The following is a 21082-nucleotide window of genomic DNA, read 5'->3' as shown; positions in this document are numbered from 1 at the left end:
ATGCATATAGTGCAAAAGTTTCATCTCACAATCATGTTAGTAATAGTTTTGATTTTTGTTCTAAATTATTTATTTACCGTCTGTGTTCGGTTTTTAAATGATTAATAGACTTCTTAAAGGATATACAATTGAATCATTGGAATAAAAAGATTCACAATTTTTACCAAAAAAAGTTTGAAAAATAAAGAGAAGTAAGAAGAAGACCAACGGCAGTTGTTTTCTAAATCCGTAACTTTCCGTTCGGTCTCGAGGCGGTTGGTTTCAAGAGTCATGGCCACGGCGTTTCACGAGCTGCTTCTGAGCCTCAGACAGTCCTCTGATCACTTCCTCATCTTCTGGTGTCTCTTTTCTCAATATCTCATAATCCCCAATAGCTGCTTCCCAATTCCCAAGCTGCAACCACGTAAAAAAAGACATTAACTTAAACTGTAACCCCAATTTCATATTATATTCACGATTCTGCCACCTGTTATACAAATCATTACCTTAGTGTTACAATCGGCTCTTCTGAGTCGAGCCTTGGTGTAGCCAGGGCGGAGGGTGAGTGCTGTCGTGGAGTCTTCAATGGCTCGATCGAATTGGCCCATTTTGGATAGACAAGCCGCTCGGTTACATAGCAATACTGAGTTTCTTGAGTCGTGGTCTAATCCTTCGCCATAAGCCGCACAAGCTTCTTGAAACCGTCCAGCTTTAAAGAAATCATTGCCTCTTGATCGCGCTTTTGTAACAGCCTGAGCGCGCCGGAGAACCATACTCACTTCCCTGTTGTTACCGTCCAACTTCCCCGCTCGTTGGATCGCCTCAACCGCTTCTCCGAATCTGTTTGAACAACCCGGTTTAGGTCAAGATATCATCTACAGCTGTTAGCTTTGTATGGACTCAAAAGAGAACAAACCTGCCGGAAGCCATGTGAACTTGAGCCCAGACGACCAAGAAACCGGCGTAACCGATCGGTCCGTAATACTTTGTGCTCATTTCCCCATCGAAAACAGGGCATCTTGACAAAACATTGTCGGCCTCTTGATGTCTGTAAGTCTTCAAAAAGGCCTCTGCTTGTAATGCATATACTTGAGGAGCAGCATCGGCTCCTGTAGCTATGGTGTTCTCTGTTTCTTTGATCAAAGTGTTCCAATCTCTCACTCTTTTGGCCTCTGTGCATTTGTTGAGATGTGTTTGAACCATTTTAGCCTTTGATAAGTCTTCTTGGTCAGCTTCTGGACCCGCATGCTTGAAATGATATATTGACTTCTCAACCTCCCCTAACCTGTTGGTTTACTTTTTCAGAAAAATGATGATATATAGTACTTGAGTCACAATGTAAGGTTTTTGATGAGATTACCTGAGGTACAAGTTACCTAACCGATGGTGTGCTCTATGGTAATGAGGCTCTATTCTTATTGCTTCTTTACACTCAAATATCGCCTCAAGAATTCTCCCTAATGCCGTTAAAGTTGCGCTCTTGTTGCTACGATACGAAGCCTTTTTTGGATCAATGGCTATCGCAGCATCATACAAGGCTAACGCCTCTGCAAAATTCCCGTTCTTGTAATCTTCATTACCCATTATCTTTAACGTTTCGGGATCGATTCTTGTCGAAATCGCTCTACACAAAGATCCTGACTGATCTTGATTATTTGAGGCCGGTAAGGGTGCAACCGATGTTCTTTTTTCCTCTGAAATCGTCTTCCTCGCCTCATACCCTCCTCCACCACTATTATTACCGTATCCATTGTTCTGGATAGTACTTTGATTCCCACCTGATGTTCCGGGCTGCTTCAAGTTCCCAAGATTGCCAAATAACATCACGTTGCTTGAAGAAGCTCGAACCATAGAGCTTTTATTCCCTTTTGCTTTCTGATTGTCGATGATCATACTCTCTAGCTCACCTGATAAACCAATGGCTTCCCTCGGAACCTTCCTCGTTTGTTGTTGTTGTTGGACTGGTCCTTGATTATTACTTGGTTGGCTGTTTCCATTACTGCCTAATTGATGGTTACTTGGGTATTGATTCGATGTAGGTTTTGAATTAGGTTTCTGTACTTGGTTCTGGACTGGCTCAGGTAAAACTTTATTTTCTTGAAGCTTCCTCGGGTTATATTCTGTACACGGAGATTTGGTGAACTGAATGTTAGCGGTGGTAGCGGTGGTAGCGGTGGCGGTGGAGGCATTGCTGCTACTCATAGTGCTTCTATGGCTACCATTGTCCGGGGGACATTTCTTGGACCACAAGCCACGTCTACCAAACACAAATCCCAAAAACCTACAACGCGTCCTTTTCTCCCCTGGATGATCTGCCATCCTTCCGCCACTAGATAAAACCGGAACCCGGCCGAGGAACAGCCAATCCAACCCCGAGAAAGGGTAATATATAAATTTAGCTATAAATATAACGAAATAGAGCTTAATGGTTGGTATTTAAAGAAGAGGAGACCATTGTTAATAGGGGAGATGGGATGGAGGTAGCTTCATTTGTTCCGTGTCCTCTTCTTGAATCAATGATTTGATACAAAATGTCATTATGATCAAACGTCAGGTTAACAGGAAACGTAAAAAGGATCTACTAATAGAGGTTAAAATAACGTAAAGAAAAAAGAAAGAAGAACGAGAACAAGAACTAGAATGATTTATTTTCTCTTCTCAAATCGATATCAAATTCTCTCGATAGAGCTTGTGTGTGGGTTTGTCTTCTGTTCTATTCTTCTGTCAATTCAAGTTTTTTTTTGTTTTTTTTCTTCTAGTTGTTTGTTCTTTTTTTGTTTCTGTGGCTATATTGCATGTTGACCTGGTATCATAAGAGAAACAGAAAATGAACCTTAGATTTGTTAAGTCAATATTTAGAAAGAAAATTAGAGACTTGTCGGAACAAAAAAAACGTCCGAGTTTTTCTCGACCCGATTCTATTTTTGGTTGATTTTTTTATGAGGTTCACGTTGGGTTTTTATTTCTATGTAGTAGTAGTAAATCAAGGTGTTTACGACGACGTATGTAGCTTTCTCATAAAATCTAAAATAAATGTTGGGCTCGTCAAATCAAAATTCTAAGGAGATACATATGGATTTTCTTAATGAGCCATTAGATTTCAGAGCTCAGTTCTTACACTGACTGACCCTCCCTTAGTCCCTTTCGTGATCTGTAAAACTGGTATACGTATCCGGTATCAAATTTTGATAGTGAATAAACAAATGATTATTAGGTACTAATCACCTCGAAACCCTAAATTAATAACATAATAGAGCAATAAACAATTCTTAAAACGAGTGGTTAATTAGCAAATTACGTTAACCCTTAAGAACCCAACGGAAGAAAACAAAAACGTAATATTAAAAAAACAATGGGATCGATCGATTCAATTAGTCGAGAAGCAGAACTTGTGGGCTTGGTGGACACACGTACAAAGAATTTATTATATATGTATTAATATTTGTACCTTTACTTTGTTTGCATGCTCGTATTCGCTTTTAGGTTCAATAAAGAAAAGATCTGCCGACTTACTTCTCTAGAGTAGAGAGTAGAGAGTAGAAGACTAGAAAAAGGGTTTATCCGTTTATGTTTCCATTAAGGACACGTACTGAAGTAGACCTTGGCTCGAGGCATGACAAGAGTCAGACGAGTCATATCACCTATAGTTTAAGTAGTGACCGACACGTTGTTAGTCATTTTGATCTCCTCAGGGTCCTGTTTGGTTCATTGGCCGGCGAAGTATAGCTTGACACTCCATAAGACCTCCGAATATAAACTAATAAGATGCAGAGTGATAATTCATTGTTGTAATGATATGTATATATCCCATTCATCTTGTGTGGGGTTTAGAGGAGAAATGATTCTTATCATGTATACATGTATCAAATCTTGCCAACCGCAACAAACAACAGTACAACACAACATTTACTTCTTTTTTTTTTTTTTTTTTCTCAAATAGTATAAATTTGCTGTCTGAATTTAGAAAAGTATGTATGATTTTAGAAAGTCATAAAAATTGACAAGAAGCTAATATTCTAATTAGGTGTGTGTCAACCAGTAAATGTAACTTGACAAAGCTATTTAAGCGATCAGAGACCGAGACGTGACACCGAGACCAAGTCTATATTTTGCATGCCGAACTTTTAGGACCGAATTTAACAAAAAGAATTGATAACCCCATTTATGCAATCACATCCTCTAATCACATCCCTATAATATAACAACTAATTCAAGATGAATACATCTTAGGAAATATCTAATTTGCGTTTAATAAACGATTACATATTTGGTAAGATCTTATTAGCTTTAAATGTACACTATTAATCCAATAATATCAATTGAAAATCATAGTAAGAACATGTCAGATCATTCATTCCTAAATCATAACTAACAAATCGTAAAATGTATATTCTGAACTTGCGAAAACCCTACCTACAACTGTTAACAGTATATATATCAACAAAATAATAGACTTGTGGTGTATCACAGAGTAAAACCTAGTAATTTATATGTTGAATGTACAATGTGTTTCTAATTAACACGTTTTACTTAATTGTGCAATAATCCCTAACAAAGTAAACCGAAAGAGACGCGGATTCGACGACTCGCATGGTTAGGTGACAGTAGGAGTAGGACACGCAAACATACTACAACGTACGCGAATAAGAGATCCATCCAAGAAAAAAAAAAAAAAAAGTAGGCCCATTAAACACATTATTAGGCCCAGTAGGTCCCACTTTCTTTTTGCATCTGTTCTCCTCCCCTACATAAACCAAGCCGCAGAGTCCCTAAACTAAGCACTGGAACACACCACACACACACACTCTTCATCTCCTTCCTCTCTCTTTCTCTCTTCATCTTCACGTATCCACATTAAATCCCTTATTTTTCTCTAATGGGTAAGCTTTGTTTTTTAATATATTTGATCTCGAGTTAACTAATATAGTACTCTCCTCTCTCAATAACCAATCCTCTGTTTTGTTTTTATTCCTTATATTCTGTTTTCTCAGTGAGCTTTGTCGTGGAAAACCCACAGACCATGTCAGCGAGTCAAAACGTATTCGTATCAGAGACCACAATGTCAAGTATCATCCCCAACAACTCTTCTTCCCAGAAACTCCCTCCTGGTTTAATCTCAATTTCCAAGAAAAATCTTCTCAAGAACATTGACATCATCAATGGAGGTGGTGGCCATAGAATCAACGCTTGGGTCGATTCAATGCGAGCTTCTTCTCCTACTCATCTCAAATCACTTCCTTCTTCTATCTCCTCCCAGCACCAACTCAACTCATGGATCGTAAGAGACATCTCCATCCATTTATACTTTCTCTCTCACAAACTCTTCATGATGAGTATTCCTTCCACACTTAACAGTTCTTTTTTCTCGTCTATTTCCGACAGATGCAACATCCTTCAGCACTAGAAATGTTCGAACGGATCATAGAAGCTTCTGGAGGGAAACAAATCGTAATGTTTCTTGACTATGACGGTACCCTATCTCCCATAGTTGATGATCCAGACAAAGCTTTCATGTCAAGCAAGGTTCGTCACATCAATCTTTTTGACTTAATCATGTTTTGTAAATCTCTGTAATTAGTCACACCACTTTAATTGCTGTTTCTCTCAGATGAGAAGAACTGTGAAAAAACTAGCAAAGTGTTTCCCCACTGCTATAGTTACTGGTAGATGCATAGACAAGGTATTTTTTTTTTTTTTTAATATTTCTTTTTTTTTTTGGCATTTTCCCCACATTCTATTAGACATTTTAAAGTTCATTTTTTTTTTTTTTTTGTATTTTGTCCAAAGGTGTATAATTTTGTGAAGCTTGCTGAGCTGTATTATGCTGGAAGCCATGGCATGGACATTATAGGCCCAGCAAAAGGCTTCTCCAGACACAAGAGGGTAATTTTTTAATAACATACTCATAAATTGATAAAAACAAAAATATTATTATTACTTTAAGCTTATTTATTTTCCTTTTCTTAATTTAGGTTAAACAGTCTCTTCTGTACCAACCAGCTAATGACTATCTTCCCATGATTGATGAAGTAAGACATATTAAATAACTGGATGTATCTATCTTCTTCTGCTGTATTATATATACACTATATAACTAGAACAAATATACCTTTGATGAGTTGAGTATTCATTATATTATACAAATAAATTTTGTAAAGGTATATAAACAACTCTTGGAGAAAACCAAATCAACCCCGGGAGTCAAAGTAGAAAACCACAAGTTTTGTGCTTCTGTGCACTTTCGTTGCGTCGATGAGAAGGTACAAACTGAAATCAAATCAACATATATAACATGTTAGTTAATTAATGACGAAAACTAACACTGCAAATGGAAAACTTAATAATCCAGAAATGGAGCGAACTAGTTCTACAGGTTCGTTCGGTATTAAAGAAATTCCCTACGCTGAAACTGACCCAAGGTCGGAAGGTACTTGACATTTTCTGATTGGTCAAACATATCATTATTATATACGAGAATCTGTTTTGGAATCTAATTTTGTTTTTAAAAACAGTTATTTAAATTTTTATTTTTGGATTTATCCAACAGGTTTTCGAAATCCGTCCTATGATTGAGTGGGACAAAGGCAAAGCTCTTGAGTTCTTGTTAGAGTCACTTGGTGAGAGTACTTGAGTTTTTAATATCATGTTTTTTCCTTAAATCTGTATTAAAGCAAGAATTGTGTCTCGTCCTTTTTTTATTTTAAAATACTTTTTTTTTATCGAATAATCATTTTTCATCATCAGTATGGTTCTCAATTCAACGGTTACACAGTTTAGATGTAATCAATTTTGAAGACTAAAATTTTAAACTTTGGATACGACAGGATTTGGGAACTCTAACAACGTTTTCCCGGTTTACATCGGCGACGATCGGACCGACGAAGATGCATTTAAGGTATATCTAATTTTCTTGAGGTATTTCATAACTAGTTTTTTTTCATATAGGCATATACTATAAAAAAATATTATATACTCAAGTTACCACACTAAATAATATATGTTTATTCAAATTCGTGCCATGTAATTTAGATGCTACGAGACAGAGGCGAAGGCTTTGGCATTCTTGTCTCCAAGTTTCCCAAGGACACCGATGCTTCGTACTCTTTGCAAGATCCATCTGAGGCAAGTCTATATATAATGTAAACTATATACATCCATGAATTTCGTAGTTAGTGGTTTTCTACTCGTGCTAACTTCATTCCTAAATACGAAACGAACAGGTGATGGATTTCTTGCGACGATTGGTGGAATGGAAACAAATGCAGCCAAGAATGTGAACAATGTTCGAGATGCCAACGGACATATTGGTGGATTTATATAATGAATATGTACAAGCCTAACTTTTCCTGGAACGTTTGTAATTGGTAATATATGTTTAGGGCAATATCTTGATCTGCCCCGGTCCCCTTAGGTTCATTACTTCATTTTCTTGTTCATCGCATTTTGTTTTTGTAAGAAAAAAAAAAGATGGAACAAGAAAAGAAGGTGACAAATCTGTTTCGAGTAGTCTAGCACTCTAGCTACTAAGTTGGTAACTATCTTTGTGAAAGTATGTAAACGCGTGCTAATTAATAAAGTAGTTTTATTTGTTTTCACCGAGTTGTTATATATCAATGGGTTTTAACTTTTAAATCTAACAAAAGGGATATAAATGAGAATCTTTTGTAAGTAATGGTTAGGCCAATGTTTGGTAGTTACTGAAATAGCTATATTCTCCTTCTCAATTATTTTTCAGTTCTTCAAATCTATATGTATTTATGTACCATTTTTTTATTTCAAACCTTAACACAAAATTTGGAGACAGTGACTTAACTATATATTTGTAACTTGTATTTGACACATATTTAGTAAAATAAATAATTAAATATGTAGATTTGATGTGAGGAATTTGAAAATGTTTGATGTATCTAGATTTGTCTCACTTTGTATACTTGTCTACTGACACTTTGCCACATAGCCTCTGATGGGGTCCAAGTGAAACTAAATTATCAATTCAAATCTGTCTGGTACGTACTTTTCACTAGTAGACGAATAAACCTAACCAAGTTAAACCGCATCAAACCACGAATTTATTACTTGTTTTCTTGCTCGGTGTGGCAATGGCAAACTCTAGAAACTTGGACGTCTTATTTTGTTTTCTTGTTATTTTGGGTTAAGTCTTGTTTCTCTTCGTGCATGTCCTTTGGCCCTGATTACGAACGCTCTGTATCTTTATTTGCTGGTACGAGACAAATTTATTATATCGTATTGTAGCAGATTTTGTAGTTGTTTCCAATCCAAGATAATTATTACGATAATGCTTCATTTAAAAAAAAAAATTTTTATCGTGTGAATTTCTTATGGACGAGATTTTCCCTACAAACGTTAACATATCCATTTGTACATTTGGACTGTATATCGTTTAGGTCAGAGACGAGTGAATCTCTAAATTTGTAATATGATTCTCGGCTCAAATAAACTAGTTTCAATAAGTAATGATGATCCGCACGTGTGTAACAGTAGAGTAACAGACGATCGAATATAACAAGATGTGAAACCTGAACCTCCCATCTTTTTTTCAATACATATATACTAGCTGTGTAACAAGCAATTAGGATATTCTCAAGTGGCAAATTTTATCTAATGGCGGTCTCTCCAAATCGTGCTCTCTTGTTGGAAAGGAGTTTCGACTCAGATGGAAAGACAAAAACAATTCAGTCCAAAATTTCGCAATTAACCGTGAGAAAACAGTCACGAGATTGTATTTTACTCTTACTAAAATGTGTGATATATTTGGAGTAGTATATACATACTATTTAATAACCATAAAATTATGTACGAGTTAGACAAATTAAACCACAAATAGATAAATTGTATATGTCAAGTCCAATCTCTGGCTTTTCTAAGTTACTGCTTTCTATTCTTACTCGAATTAGTGTTTACGTCTTTTGGAATCTGCCAGTGGAAATGGTATATACTATACAGACATATATATGTGAAAATCATATATATTATGTTACATAGATGGACACATATATGAGTGGCTATATCATCATCAGATGCATGCATGTAGTCTCTGTGAAAGCTGAAATATGTGTATAGAGAAAAGTCATGACTATACGTATAGTGTCATAGCAAATCAATAATAGTGGATGGTCATTATGGTCAAAGCTTTTTGTCTATAGCTTTTGGGTGTATAATGCGACTAACTATCACAATAAGGCTGCATGTGTTTTCAGTCCCTTCAGATGTCGACATATCACAAATACCCAATATAATTACTTTTATGAATGTGTGTTCTCATTGTCCATGACCTTAGATAAAATAGTAACATACACTAGAAACCCATAATTAAGTTTCCGTATTGAATTTGAAATTATAGGATATGTTACATTTTCGAATATCGTTTACATTCCATGATGGACGACGAAATGTATACAACGATTTGTAGAACCAGTTTAAAACAGTATAAAAATTTGATTTCTCACATAATCCACACAACATTATTTTTCTATCTCTTACGTAGGGATCCGGGATCCCACAGATGTGTTGAGAATAACAAAGCATACGAAGATCTTCATCAACGTGTAAAAATGAATTCAGATAAATGTTGCGGGAAACTTCTAAAATTTAGCAAATGTAGTAAAGTTCCAATTCTAACGTGGCAAAAAGAAGAGTTGAGATTGGCCAAGTTGGATTCCACTTATAAGATCGTATTGAAAAGAGAAAAAAAGGTTATTATTATTAAAAGAGTATACGGACAAAAAACTAAAAAGGAAAAAAAAGAACGAAAACTGAACACATGGGTGGGAACTGGGAAGGCAGGAAGCAGAGACAATAAGACAGTTCCAAAGAGTTACAAAGTGTTGTCAAACTAAACTCACTTCTTCACTTTATTTGAACGTGGAAAGATGGATTCCACTCTTTGCTTTCCCTTCAATCCCTTTCACTGGCTTATTCTTAGCTCTCTCTAGGCTAATTAACATCTATTAATTAATTGTTAGCTTAATCAAAATTATCTGATTATTATACTTTCAAATCTCAATTATTGGTGATCAAGGTGTCTCTTTACACCACTAATCTCATACTTTCAAGTATAATATATTATTAACCACGTTAAATGAGATACGTCTTCTAGAGTAATTGTGTCTATGCAAAGAGGGCTTAGTTAAAAGGGAATCTAATCTAACCAAATATTGAATTGTTTAATTATATATGCATATGCTTAAATCAATTGCAAGAGCATCATATATTGGTTCGGCTAAAAATATTTATAATTGTTTATGCATATATAATAGTATCAAATTATGTGGATCTTGGAGATGGTAGTGAATGAATCACGTGCAAGAGCTCATATTTCATGTAGTCGAATTATTAATCAAGGTTTGTGTAGTAGACTCTAGAAGTTGTTTATAAAATTATACGCTAATCCCGTTTATTATTGGTTTGTCATCAAAATCAAAAGCATTAAATAAGAGGAAGCTGGTAACTTTTCTGTTATCTTCTTCTCCATAAAAATAAAACTATTTTAAACAGTATTGTATCTGCATGTTGTCAGAATCTTGAGGGTGAAGAGAAGGGATGGTCTTATTTTTTGGGCTCCCGTAGTTTCGTTACACGTGTACGCATTGGCGACCGGTCCCCGCTTTGAGGGTCGAGCTTTCCATAAGTCTGTCTCTGTCTTCAGCATTTTATCATTTTACTAATGGATTATTCACTCACATATTTCTATCATATAATCGTATGTGAACTGTATAGATCGAGCCGTTTATGATATAGTTTTGTTAGTATTGTATGAATAACGTAGTTGGTTAATGCATACATCACATAGTAGTATATATGTGCATGAGTGCATCGTATTATACTGAATATGAAAATATACTTATATACTCCATCCGTTTCAAAATATAAGATGTTTTAGAGAAGTTTTTTGTTTCATAATATAAGATATCTTATTTTCAAGTTTCTATGCAACTTTTATATTAATTTCGTATTTTCTATTATGCAGTATTGTTTCTGATTGGTTTAACTTGTTAAAAGTAAAAACTTCTTAATCTATGTGTTTAGTTAAAACATCCTATATTTTGAAACGGATTATGACTAAATGTTCACGCATGCTTTAAAATGGGATGCGATCTGCGTAACTAGCGTACCAATGAATATGTGTCACATGGGGGGAACTCCTGCAAAGGACAATGCCATAACATTGGGGAGCCAAATTACTATATACGTCCGTATCTGTCGAACGTATCTGGACATCAACTGTGTAAGACCCAAGCATATAAATTTATTAATATACATATGTAAAGGTTAAGAATTGCTGGCAAAAAAAAAAAAAAAAAGGTTAAGAATTTTTTTTTTTTTTGGGTATCTCAACCAAGAATAGGAGTACTAATTAAGAACTTTTCTTTTTCTGGTTTTAATGTGAAGACTAATCATGAACTTCATATCCACTAGATGTTAACGTTTCTGAAGCTTTAGTACCCACTGTGTTTATCGCAATGGTCAGCAAAATATATTCGAGATAGTTATTTTGTACCCTTGAAGATCGGTTGAACTACCATAATTAATTCTTCAAATTCTTTTTTATACTATTGAAAAATGATGTTTTCTCTGTTTTTTTGGAATGGTGGGAAATATTTATAACGTTATTACTAAGAAGAAGCCCAAACGTTTGCAGAATTCTAAAGAGTCCATTAACTACATTAACAAGGTTCATAATTGGACGACTTAATAACAATATAATACGTGGGCATAACTTGCAACGTACGTGACGCAGCTTCTCAGTTCTTTCCCGTTTACAATGTCTCCTCTTTTTCTCTTTTCTTTCTCTTTTCTTTTTCTCACCAGTTTTTATTTTTGTTTATACACAAGGATAGCATGTTTTGGCAACTTACTTGAAACCATTTATCCAAAAATCGGTACAAAAACCCAGTTTCAAACAAGAAAATCCATAGCAGACAAACCACACAACCCATAAAAGAGTAAGGTAAGCTCTCACTGTAGATCAAGATAATATAGAACATTACAACTTAATTCTTTGTATGTTAAAGAAATTAGTACTAGACGCATTCGAATCGTATTTCTTAATATAATAAGTTTAACAACCTATGATTACGTATAGCTCACTAAAGTTAAGGCATAACAAAGAGTAAAACAGGATGGTCCATTGATTCAAAAGAAATACAAATAGACCAGTGTGTAATCAACACTTTTGAGAGACGAAGTGAAGAACACAACACAAAGAACAAAAACAGTTCGAGAAAATTACTAACACCAAACAGTACTCTCACACATACATAATCATTTACGAAATCAAACATCTATACATTGCGTCCAGATATTATAACTTTCAGAAACAGAAGTGCCGATTCATTACAGTCTTTGATCAAGTTGAGACTCGAAAAGAGTAGTTTACTCACTAGGGGTTGTGTGAGGTGTTTTCATCGCTCTCTCCAGATCCATCTTGCAGTCTTCTCGAAATTTTCTCATTGTCTCAAAACTCTTTTGCTGCAAAATTGAAAACTCAACTTATTATTATGTGTACAAGAAAGCAAAGATAGCTTTAATATAAACACACATTTGCATTAAGCTTTAAGAACAGATGAGAAGCTTCCAAAATGAATTACAAGTTGGCTATTTTCATGATTGAGGATATCACCCATGCTAAGAAAGAGCGACCTCCATTGTCCCATGAGTTTAGATTCTTGTTTTCCAGAAGTAACAGAGTTCACTGTGGCATGAAAATCTGTAGGCCATTCCTTACCATTTCTTTGAATCAAGTTGCTCGCTTTTTTCTGACTCTTCTTCAAGGCTGCCTCAGAGAAAAAAATAGATCATATAACAATATTCACAAGAAAAACTTCAAGAGCTTGTAGCGAAGATAACTGCGACTTACCGGATAACCGACCTTTGGTATCCTGGTATTGAATATCTGACCAAATATAGGCAGCTGAAGTAATTCGTTCATAGCAATATCCAAGTCAGATTATTGGAAATCAAGAGAAACATATGTAACAAAAGAAGAATCAGAAACCTTTAAGGCAAAAAGAACAAGAGCATGACTGAAGCAGGTCATCTCCCGTACTCTGATCCACATGCTCCTCCTTCCTCTTAACATTCGAGCATCTACCCATTTCAAATGATCTCGTCAAATTCAGAGAATTAGGCAAGTCCTCCCGTGGATGTGGATTCCGCCGTCTCTCGTCATTACCAGTTACCACAGACGAAGCCAAGCCTTCACCAGCAACAACGGTTTGACACGCGTCAGTTAACACTCGTGCACCGTCTCTATCACCAGGCTCAAAATAGATCTGCTTGCTTCTTCCCTCCAATGCTTTCCCATCTCTTCCACTGGAGAATTCCATAACAGCATCATGATACTCCTCAGACTCTGCTCTCACACCAGAATCACCAACACCACAACAACTAGTCTTCTTCTTATCATTAGAAGAAGACCCTTCATTTGTTGTATCAACAGAAGTAGCATTCTCCTTAACCAAGTCATCTACAACTAAACAAAGCCTCTTTGAAAACTTCTCTCTCGAACCTTCATGAGCAATGGCCTTACCAGCAGATACATTAATCAAATCACCCAAAATCGAAGAAATCGCTCTTTTAGCTGGAAGATTCGTCAAATCACACAAAGCGGGTCGGGTTTGTTCCAACGGCACTACTAATTTGCCACTCTCTTCAGTCATCTTTCAAAAAATTCACATCCAACAAAAAGAAACAAAGATCAATACTTTCATCAAACAAAGATACACGACTGCTGATGAATACTAAAGAACTCAATTGAAAGATCAAAACTTTAAAAATCCCAGATGAGAAATTCAACCCAACAAAAAAAAAAAAAAAAACCCTTAAAATCGAAATCGCGATTTCGCGTGCAGAAGGATGGGAAAAATCCAAGAATTTGGGAGGTGACTGACCTAGAGAGAGAGAGAGATTGAGAGGATCCGTCGGTGGGGGGAGGATCTGATTGGGTGGTGGGAAACAATTAGGGTTTTTGATTTGGTTGAGGCGGGAACCGCGCGGAGTTTCCGATCTCGATTTTGTTTTTGTTGGAGTCGCGTTTTCGAAATCATAATTATTAAATTAAAAAAAAAAAAAAAAGCATTAAGGTTGAGACAGGAGGGAATCTCGCTGGGTCCCACTACTTACTGAGCCGTGATTATGTATTAAAAGCCCAATACTTTAAGCCCATTAGAATCTATTGGGTCTGTTTACAATATGAGAGAACGGCGGATACTCTTTCCCAATTTGTGTGTGAATGAATATATTATGAGATTATTACATAACATTTACCTTTGGTTCCAAGCATATGACATCATTGAGATTACTTTTCAGTTCGAAGCAACCGACAAGTCCCGAAATTGTTTTTTTCTTTGGTACTTTCCAACAAAATTTTAATTATTTTCGCCATACCTATTCATTCTCGTAGAAAGAGCTACGACAACTAGTATATACTGTACTCCATGAAGACATTAAAACTGGGGAGAAGAAAGGTAGACTCTTCTTGTAGTCTTCTTAGGTAAGCTCATACGAAAGCGTCGTAATTAATAGTATTGCTGATCATATATAGCCTGATATCATCGCTAATCCCCGATCTCACTCGCTCACCATCTCCATCTTATCCAATGCCTTCATAATTGCCTCAACAACAAAAAAAAAAAAAAAAAGAAAAAAAAAAAGAAAAAAAAGAACCATTGAGACATTGAGATTTTATTAAGGGAAGAAAGCTATTTTTCAATCATCAATTGTAGAAATTAGAAGAAGTGTTTTGGAGAAAAGTCTTTATTATTGTATTGTCTTTCTTAATCAATGATATAAATGTTTATATAATACTAGGTCTTAGGGTTTACAACAATATTAAGGTTTATAATAAACAACATAACAAAATCCAACATAGACTGTCGGTCCATACACCAATACTCCTCCGCACGACAAATGTGGTACGCCAACACGCAAACTTTGTAATAGAAAAGCAGAACATGTATGTCGTGGACACTTGTCAAGGACAGACAAACATGTCAACAAACTCCTTCGGCATAAACTTTTATCTTAAAAATAGGGGTGAAACTTTAGCTCGTCTACGGTCGTTCGTAAAAAGAAATAACAATATTCTGTGGGTGCAAATCCTGCAATCTCCACAAATAATTGTCCTAATCTCGGACAGTCCACAAATCAGACTAAAAAAAATTAACCTAAAACATGAGTATTCCAAACAACTCTCCCGTAATGGTAAAACTATTATCAAATAAAAACTCAGAAAAATTCATAACTCAAACCCATATAAACTATGAACCCTAGAACCATCATCCATAGTTTAAATAAAAGAAAAACCCCCAATTAATTATGACAAAAAATAAGACCCAAAACCAAAAAAAAGACCTTGTGGTAATACTCCTAAGGCATAAACCCAAAATTCCATTAGTTAAACAAACAATAATAAACTAAAACCATGTGTATGTCAAACCACACATCAACGTTGCTTCACGTCATCTTCAAGTCCAAAACTATCTCCGTCTAACAAGGTCTACGTCTTTGTCATCGTCTGGTTTGTTTTCATCACCACCATCCTTTTCACATCCCATATTCATTGGGATCACAAGAACATTAACATGGAAGCTTTATTTTAGATCTATAAGAATTACCTGCTCTGATACCATATAGAAATTAAAAGAAGCGTTTTAGAGAAAAGTCTTTATTATTGTGTTGTCTTTCTTAATCAATAATACAAGTATTTATATAACACTAGGTTTTAGAGTTTACAACAATATTCGAGTTTATAATAAACAACATAACAAAGCGCAACATGGACTGTCGGCTCATACACCAATATCAATCATATTTATCAACACTTTTAGTGTGGCAGATTTCAAATTTGATTATAATCGTAAGTGCCAATTTCATTAAATCTAACTTTAATTGCACCCATGATTTTTTTTTGTATATATAAACATAAACAAATACCAAAACAGTCCTATCAAAATTTGTTTTTGTTATGTAATAGTAGTAATCGAGTCGGTGCAATCAGCTCTCGTTATCCATCGACTTTGATGCAACCGAAGAAACTTCTACTAACCTTTCGTCGTCTTGATCCCCCGGAGATAACTCTTGTCCACCAAAAAAAATAAAACATAAATATCTCCGCCATAAAATTCCAAATTCTCTTACAACTTATGTTTAGCTCAGACCGAACCAGGACACTTTGCCACGTCCCTCAATCGCACATGCACACCACCCTCCTCCCAAAAAACAACCATATGCAATATTTGATAATCACTTATATTTGAACTATTTATGAGTAGACACTCAATTTAACAAAACGTTGGTCGTGTTACACCAGTATACGTTTCTATGTACGGACAATAACCTCAATCACGTATAATATATATATTAGATAAAACCATCAGTTATAGTCCATGACTCGAGATCAAATGCACTAAAAGAAAAATGGTGGAAGTCGAAGAAATGGAAGCACTTAGTCCCGACGAGGAGGAAGAAGAGGAAGAAGAAGAAATAAGCTATGATGACCTCAAAAGACGCATGTGGAAAGACCGAAACCTAATGGAAAAGCTCAAGCAACAGAAACGGCACAACAACGACGTCGTTTCCTTAACAACGCACCGAGCGGAAGCTTCACGGCGCAAGAAGATGGCTCGTTCGCAGGACTCGGTGTTGAAGTACATGATGAAGATCATGGAGGTGTGTAAAGCGAAAGGGTTTGTCTACGGAATTGTACCGGAAAAAGGCAAACCAATAACCGGTTCGTCCGATAGCTTAAGACGTTGGTGGAAAGAAAACATTCAGTTCGAACAAAACGCTCCAGACGCTATCACTGATTACTTAACACTTGCTGCTGCGGCCGCAGAGATTATTGATAAGTCCTCATCATCATCGAGCTTATTACACATGTTACAAGATCTACAAGACACGACTCTTGGATCTTTACTATCGGCGTTAATGCAACACTGCATGCCGCCACAGCGGCGGTTTCCGTTAGAGAAAGGAATCGCTCCGCCGTGGTGGCCGACGGGGACGGAGCTTTGGTGGGGAGAGCAAGGATTAGCTCATGAGCACGGTGCGCCGCCCTATCGAAAGCCGCACGATTTGAGGAAATCGTGGAAAGTTAGTGTTCTCGCGGCTGTGATCAAACACATGTCACCGAATTTGGGAAGAGTACGACGTCTTGCGAGGCAATCCAAAAGCTTACAAGATAAAATGATGGCTAGAGAGACCGATACTTGGTCTCGTGTCTTAAACCAAGAAGAGGCCCTTCTAAATATCAAAGACCTCAAGATATCGGATGATCAATATCAAGAATCGTCGGGGTCTAAGAGAAAGGGTGAGTTTGTGGAACCGTCTAAGAGTGTTTACACTTGCCAAAACTCGAGTTGTCCTAAAAGTGATGTAAGTTTTGGATTCGGGGACAAGAACTCGAGGACGGGTCATGAGATACAGTGTCTATACGGGCCGACCCAAGAGCCGAGCCAGGCTCCAAGTATTGTTACTAATACGACTAGTGAAGATGATTACAGTGAGAACTCGAGTGCAATGGACAAGCGATCTGATGATGATCATAGCAACGATGTGAATTGGATGGATTATTTTTGGTTAGACAGGATGCAGAACGAGTTACATTGCTCTAGGAGATTCGAAGATGATGATGATAATGATGGTACTGGAATGGAATTGAACCAATTTACAGAATCTGATCAATCGGACAACGTGAACCAGAGTACATTTTCAGTTTGGGACATGGTTTGTGAAGACAAAGACATATATAGCTTCGATTATTAGTTAAGCTTGTTACTACTCTGTTATGGAATATGCTTTACATGTACCTAAAGTCAGAACATTTCTGTCTGTACTTGTGTTCTCTAGTTGCATGTATGATCTATCTACCTATACAATTCAATACAATTTTATATCTCATATTATTAATAAGATAATTAACTAAAATATAATATATTGAAAAAATTATCGTAATTCCAAGCTGCATCAAATTAAGATCCAACTTATAAGTAAAAAAGAACATAATAATTTTCTGTCTTTTTTTTTGGTCATCAACATGACAAATTTTTTTAAAAGGTCGCAAATACGTTATTTTATATAGTTTCTTAGATATGTCTAAATAGTCTCACCATCTCCGGAGACTCAACAACAAAACAAAATAACAATAAACTCTAAATAAATATGGTAGGTTTGTCTTTGTTTGATCAAGAAGAGTAAAAATAACTCAAATAGCCCTTTCATCGCCGTCGGCAAGGTAGAGTTTGCGGAGAGAGGCGCAGCCACGGAGAGGTTGGTCTCTGAAGAAACCCATGGCGTTGGCGTAGTGGCGAGTAGATGCTGCGCCGTTGGATCGCGTGAGGATCACTGTAGCAGTGCTTCTACCAGGATCAGCCTCGTGGCAGCGGGACATAGGACTGTGGACAAGCTCCGCCAGACACTGCTGGTCCTGTCGATCTCCTTTGATGGCGACTTTGTATCTCCCATCAGGTCCCGTCACCGCCTTCCCGACCACCTCCGACTTGAGTGTCACTCTGTCTTTGCATACTATTTTCACTCTTGCCCCTGTTTTCAAATAACCCCAAAATATTCCAATATTTTAAATCTGTGTGTAATATAACCAAATTACGAATTAGGAGTTTGAATGAGTAATTTTTTTTTGTTGGGAAAATTAAATGAGAATGTGTTAGGAGAAAAAATAAAGTTGATTTAAGGATTAAAGACTGTGAATGGCGGATTTTTATATAATTTTGGTGATTAAATTTGCGGAAATATAGAAACCACGAATGATTACGTAAAAAATAATATAGGATTGGTAAAATCTTGGAAAATCTGAATATTCTACATGTAACCAATCAAAACAAAAGAATCATACGAACCTGAGATATATTTGGTAGCGACAGTCTCGAATCCAAAGCGGCAAGTGTCGCAGTAAACACATCCTTCAATGTGGAATGGCGTTCCAACCGCCATAGCCGCAAGTGGCAGTAGCGAAACGCATAGCACAGCGATCAGAGGTACAGATGATCTAGCCATCTCCATTAAAGAAAGAACGATATAGTAAATTTTCGGAGGTTGTTATTAGTGAAGGGGTTTTGTGTAGTATGTGCAGACTATGTAATATTTATATAAGAAGGTAATTAGGAGGGCACATGTAGTAAATAAGGTGTAAGTGTATCGCATCTTGTGCAAATTAAAAAGCTTCCTTAGTGTCGGCTGGATCCACTTGCGGCTGCTCCTCCGCCGTACTCGGCGAGAAAGTTTGTGTTGCCTTCTCCACAAGTCAACTCGTATTGTTCTTGTTATTTTAGTCTACCTCTCGATCGGACTTTACATTTTTATATCCACTAACTTATTCGGCATTTGACTTTATAATTATATACTTCTTTTTTTTTTCCAAACAAAGCTTTTTAGACTAGAATCCACATCATGATTTTTGTCTAATTTTGTATATCGTAATCAGGAATTTTTACTACAAGAAAACATGGTTTTAGTGATAGCAGTATTTGTCACTAAATCGTTGCAACTAAGTTATAACAACGCTTTTGTGACGACTAGTAAATCGTTGCTACTAGCTCGACACAAATCAAGATTCGTCACAATATCGTCACAAATTTTGTGACTTCCCAGAATCGTCACTAGTAAATAGACACAAAAGAAACGTTACTAATTCATCGTTACGTTTACAATGAATTAGTATCGAATATATCGACGTAAATGGCGGACACAAGACTGTCACTAAATGCTCGCAGTATAATCGTCACAAAAGTGTCTCAAAGAAGAAGACACTAACACGTCACTATTTATCGCCAAAGTAAACAATATTTATTCATCAATCATCACAAATTTAACACAAACGTTGCCAAATAAATTTTAGTTTGGGACAATTGCTAATATATTTATATTTAATTCGCTGGAACTTTTTAATAAACTAATTATAGATTAATAGGTAAAGAAATACAAATTTTTATATACATATGTTTTTAATACTACAAAACAAAACAAAGAAAACTAATCACTAATTGTTTTAAAAAAAAACTAATCACGATTGAAGTATTGAACTCTGAATTGTCTTGTACTGGATCCGGTAGATCCGCTTCTGCTGCAGCACAATCGAACTCCGAATTGTCTTGAACTGGATCCGTTTGCCGCTCTTGGCTCCTCCTATTCCCAGTTCCTTCCTTCTCCTTTCATCTTCCCGACATTTCGTATTCTAAAAGATCTGTGAACAAGAAGAACAAAAAAAGAGTAAGAACAGAGAAACCCTAGATATATATATATATATATATATCTAAATTCAATCAATCCAAAATGACAATAGAAGAATGGAAATCTCAATTCCACAAAAATGGCAAAAGCCCATATTGAAATTAAGAAGATAACATGAAATATTGACTTAGCAAATTATAGATGTAATGTATGACCTACTTGATGATTTGATTTTAAGCTTTTATGAAACCTCTTGAGAACCAGAAATGGAGATTGAGTCATTTTTTTTTTGTGTCTTTTTTTTTGTGCGTGGATTTAGTCATTTATAAATGAGGATTGAGTCATTATCCCAAATAATAATTGGTGACCGTCCGATATGTATCATGTTTCAACGGACCAAGATTGTGATCTACGTGAAAGGCGACTAATATGGATCGTTGATTCTTAGATTCGACGGTGGTAAATGTGTTTCATCATTCATCCTCATCCAACAAACTAACAAGGATTTCTTCTATCTAAAAGGTTTATTTGTAATACTAGGCCCAACCAGCAGAAACGAAGCTACAAAGTACACTTGGGAAATTGGACCTCTTGACAAGAGGCTCTTGTTGTGATTTTTTTATGACGATTTGTCACAAAAACGTTGCTAAGTATTATACCTTTCGCAACAAACTTGTGACGAATCGCTATAAAAGCGTTACAATGCGTAAATTACAATTCCAAATACATCATTTTTGATATTCTATATATAAATATTGGTAATTGTTATGAAGATGTAGAATAAAACTAGTATTAGTATTTATAAGTACTTGTTTATATAATCGATTAATGAAGTGAAATAGTTCTTTTTTTTGGGTTAAAACATGATTAGAAATATATATTAAATGTACTTGTATTT

The 21082-nt window shown here is 35.9% G+C and overlaps 4 protein-coding genes, 1 long non-coding RNA gene and 1 pseudogene across 12 annotated transcripts; 2 read left to right on the top strand and 4 right to left on the bottom strand.

Moving 5' to 3' along the window:
- Window positions 1-52: 52 nt before the first annotated feature.
- LOC104708100 (inactive TPR repeat-containing thioredoxin TTL3-like) lies at window positions 53-2808 on the bottom strand. The gene is made up of 4 exons (XM_010424594.3): window positions 1340-2808; window positions 896-1264; window positions 486-819; window positions 53-393 (listed from the first exon to the last, which is right to left on the bottom strand). Exons 1-4 carry the CDS (start codon window positions 2296-2298, stop codon window positions 262-264), a joined length of 1794 nt encoding a protein of 597 aa, XP_010422896.1. The 5' UTR covers window positions 2299-2808; the 3' UTR covers window positions 53-261.
- Window positions 2809-4663: 1855 nt separating this feature from the next.
- Window positions 4664-7574, top strand: LOC104708096 (putative trehalose-phosphate phosphatase I). Its single transcript, XM_010424591.2, has 12 exons — window positions 4664-4859; window positions 4971-5257; window positions 5362-5502; window positions 5588-5659; window positions 5767-5862; window positions 5952-6008; window positions 6138-6239; window positions 6329-6406; window positions 6527-6596; window positions 6804-6874; window positions 7009-7101; window positions 7200-7574. The coding sequence occupies exons 1-12, from the start codon at window positions 4856-4858 to the stop codon at window positions 7254-7256; spliced, it is 1128 nt and encodes a 375-aa protein (XP_010422893.1). The 5' UTR covers window positions 4664-4855; the 3' UTR covers window positions 7257-7574.
- A 4533-nt stretch (window positions 7575-12107) lies between these two features.
- On the bottom strand, window positions 12108-14057 carry LOC104708095 (uncharacterized). 7 transcript variants are annotated; one of them, XM_087462753.1, is made up of 5 exons: window positions 13890-14057; window positions 12995-13658; window positions 12857-12910; window positions 12539-12772; window positions 12108-12468 (listed from the first exon to the last, which is right to left on the bottom strand). In XM_087462753.1, exons 2-4 carry the CDS (start codon window positions 13656-13658, stop codon window positions 12546-12548), a joined length of 945 nt encoding a protein of 314 aa, XP_087318879.1. In that variant the 5' UTR covers window positions 13890-14057; the 3' UTR covers window positions 12108-12468; window positions 12539-12545. The 7 variants fall into 7 exon arrangements, with proteins under 7 accessions (XP_087318879.1, XP_010422889.1, XP_010422890.1 ...); XM_010424587.2 differs by having other exon boundaries at window positions 12588-12772; XM_010424588.2 differs by having other exon boundaries at window positions 12588-12772; window positions 12857-12892.
- A 2239-nt stretch (window positions 14058-16296) lies between these two features.
- On the top strand, window positions 16297-17898 carry LOC104708094 (putative ETHYLENE INSENSITIVE 3-like 4 protein pseudogene; annotated as a pseudogene). Its single transcript, XR_015563206.1, has one exon. The product of XR_015563206.1 is annotated as a putative ETHYLENE INSENSITIVE 3-like 4 protein pseudogene (transcript).
- A 45-nt stretch (window positions 17899-17943) lies between these two features.
- LOC104708093 (protein DOWNSTREAM OF FLC) lies at window positions 17944-19105 on the bottom strand. The gene is made up of 2 exons (XM_010424584.3): window positions 18855-19105; window positions 17944-18540 (listed from the first exon to the last, which is right to left on the bottom strand). The coding sequence occupies exons 1-2, from the start codon at window positions 19015-19017 to the stop codon at window positions 18203-18205; spliced, it is 501 nt and encodes a 166-aa protein (XP_010422886.1). The 5' UTR covers window positions 19018-19105; the 3' UTR covers window positions 17944-18202.
- Window positions 19106-19895: 790 nt separating this feature from the next.
- LOC147940477 (uncharacterized) lies at window positions 19896-20535 on the bottom strand. The gene is made up of 2 exons (XR_015564335.1): window positions 20404-20535; window positions 19896-20197 (listed from the first exon to the last, which is right to left on the bottom strand). It is a non-coding gene; the product is annotated as an uncharacterized LOC147940477 (long non-coding RNA).
- Between the last annotated feature and the right edge of the window lie 547 nt (window positions 20536-21082).

The sequence above is a fragment of the Camelina sativa genome, chromosome 8 (assembly GCF_030686135.1).
Source record: "Camelina sativa cultivar CO46 ecotype springtype chromosome 8, ASM3068613v1".
Classification (NCBI taxonomy): domain Eukaryota; kingdom Viridiplantae; phylum Streptophyta; class Magnoliopsida; order Brassicales; family Brassicaceae; genus Camelina; species Camelina sativa.
Note: the sequence above shows the minus strand (reverse complement) of the source record. Positions and strands in the feature narration are given on the sequence as shown.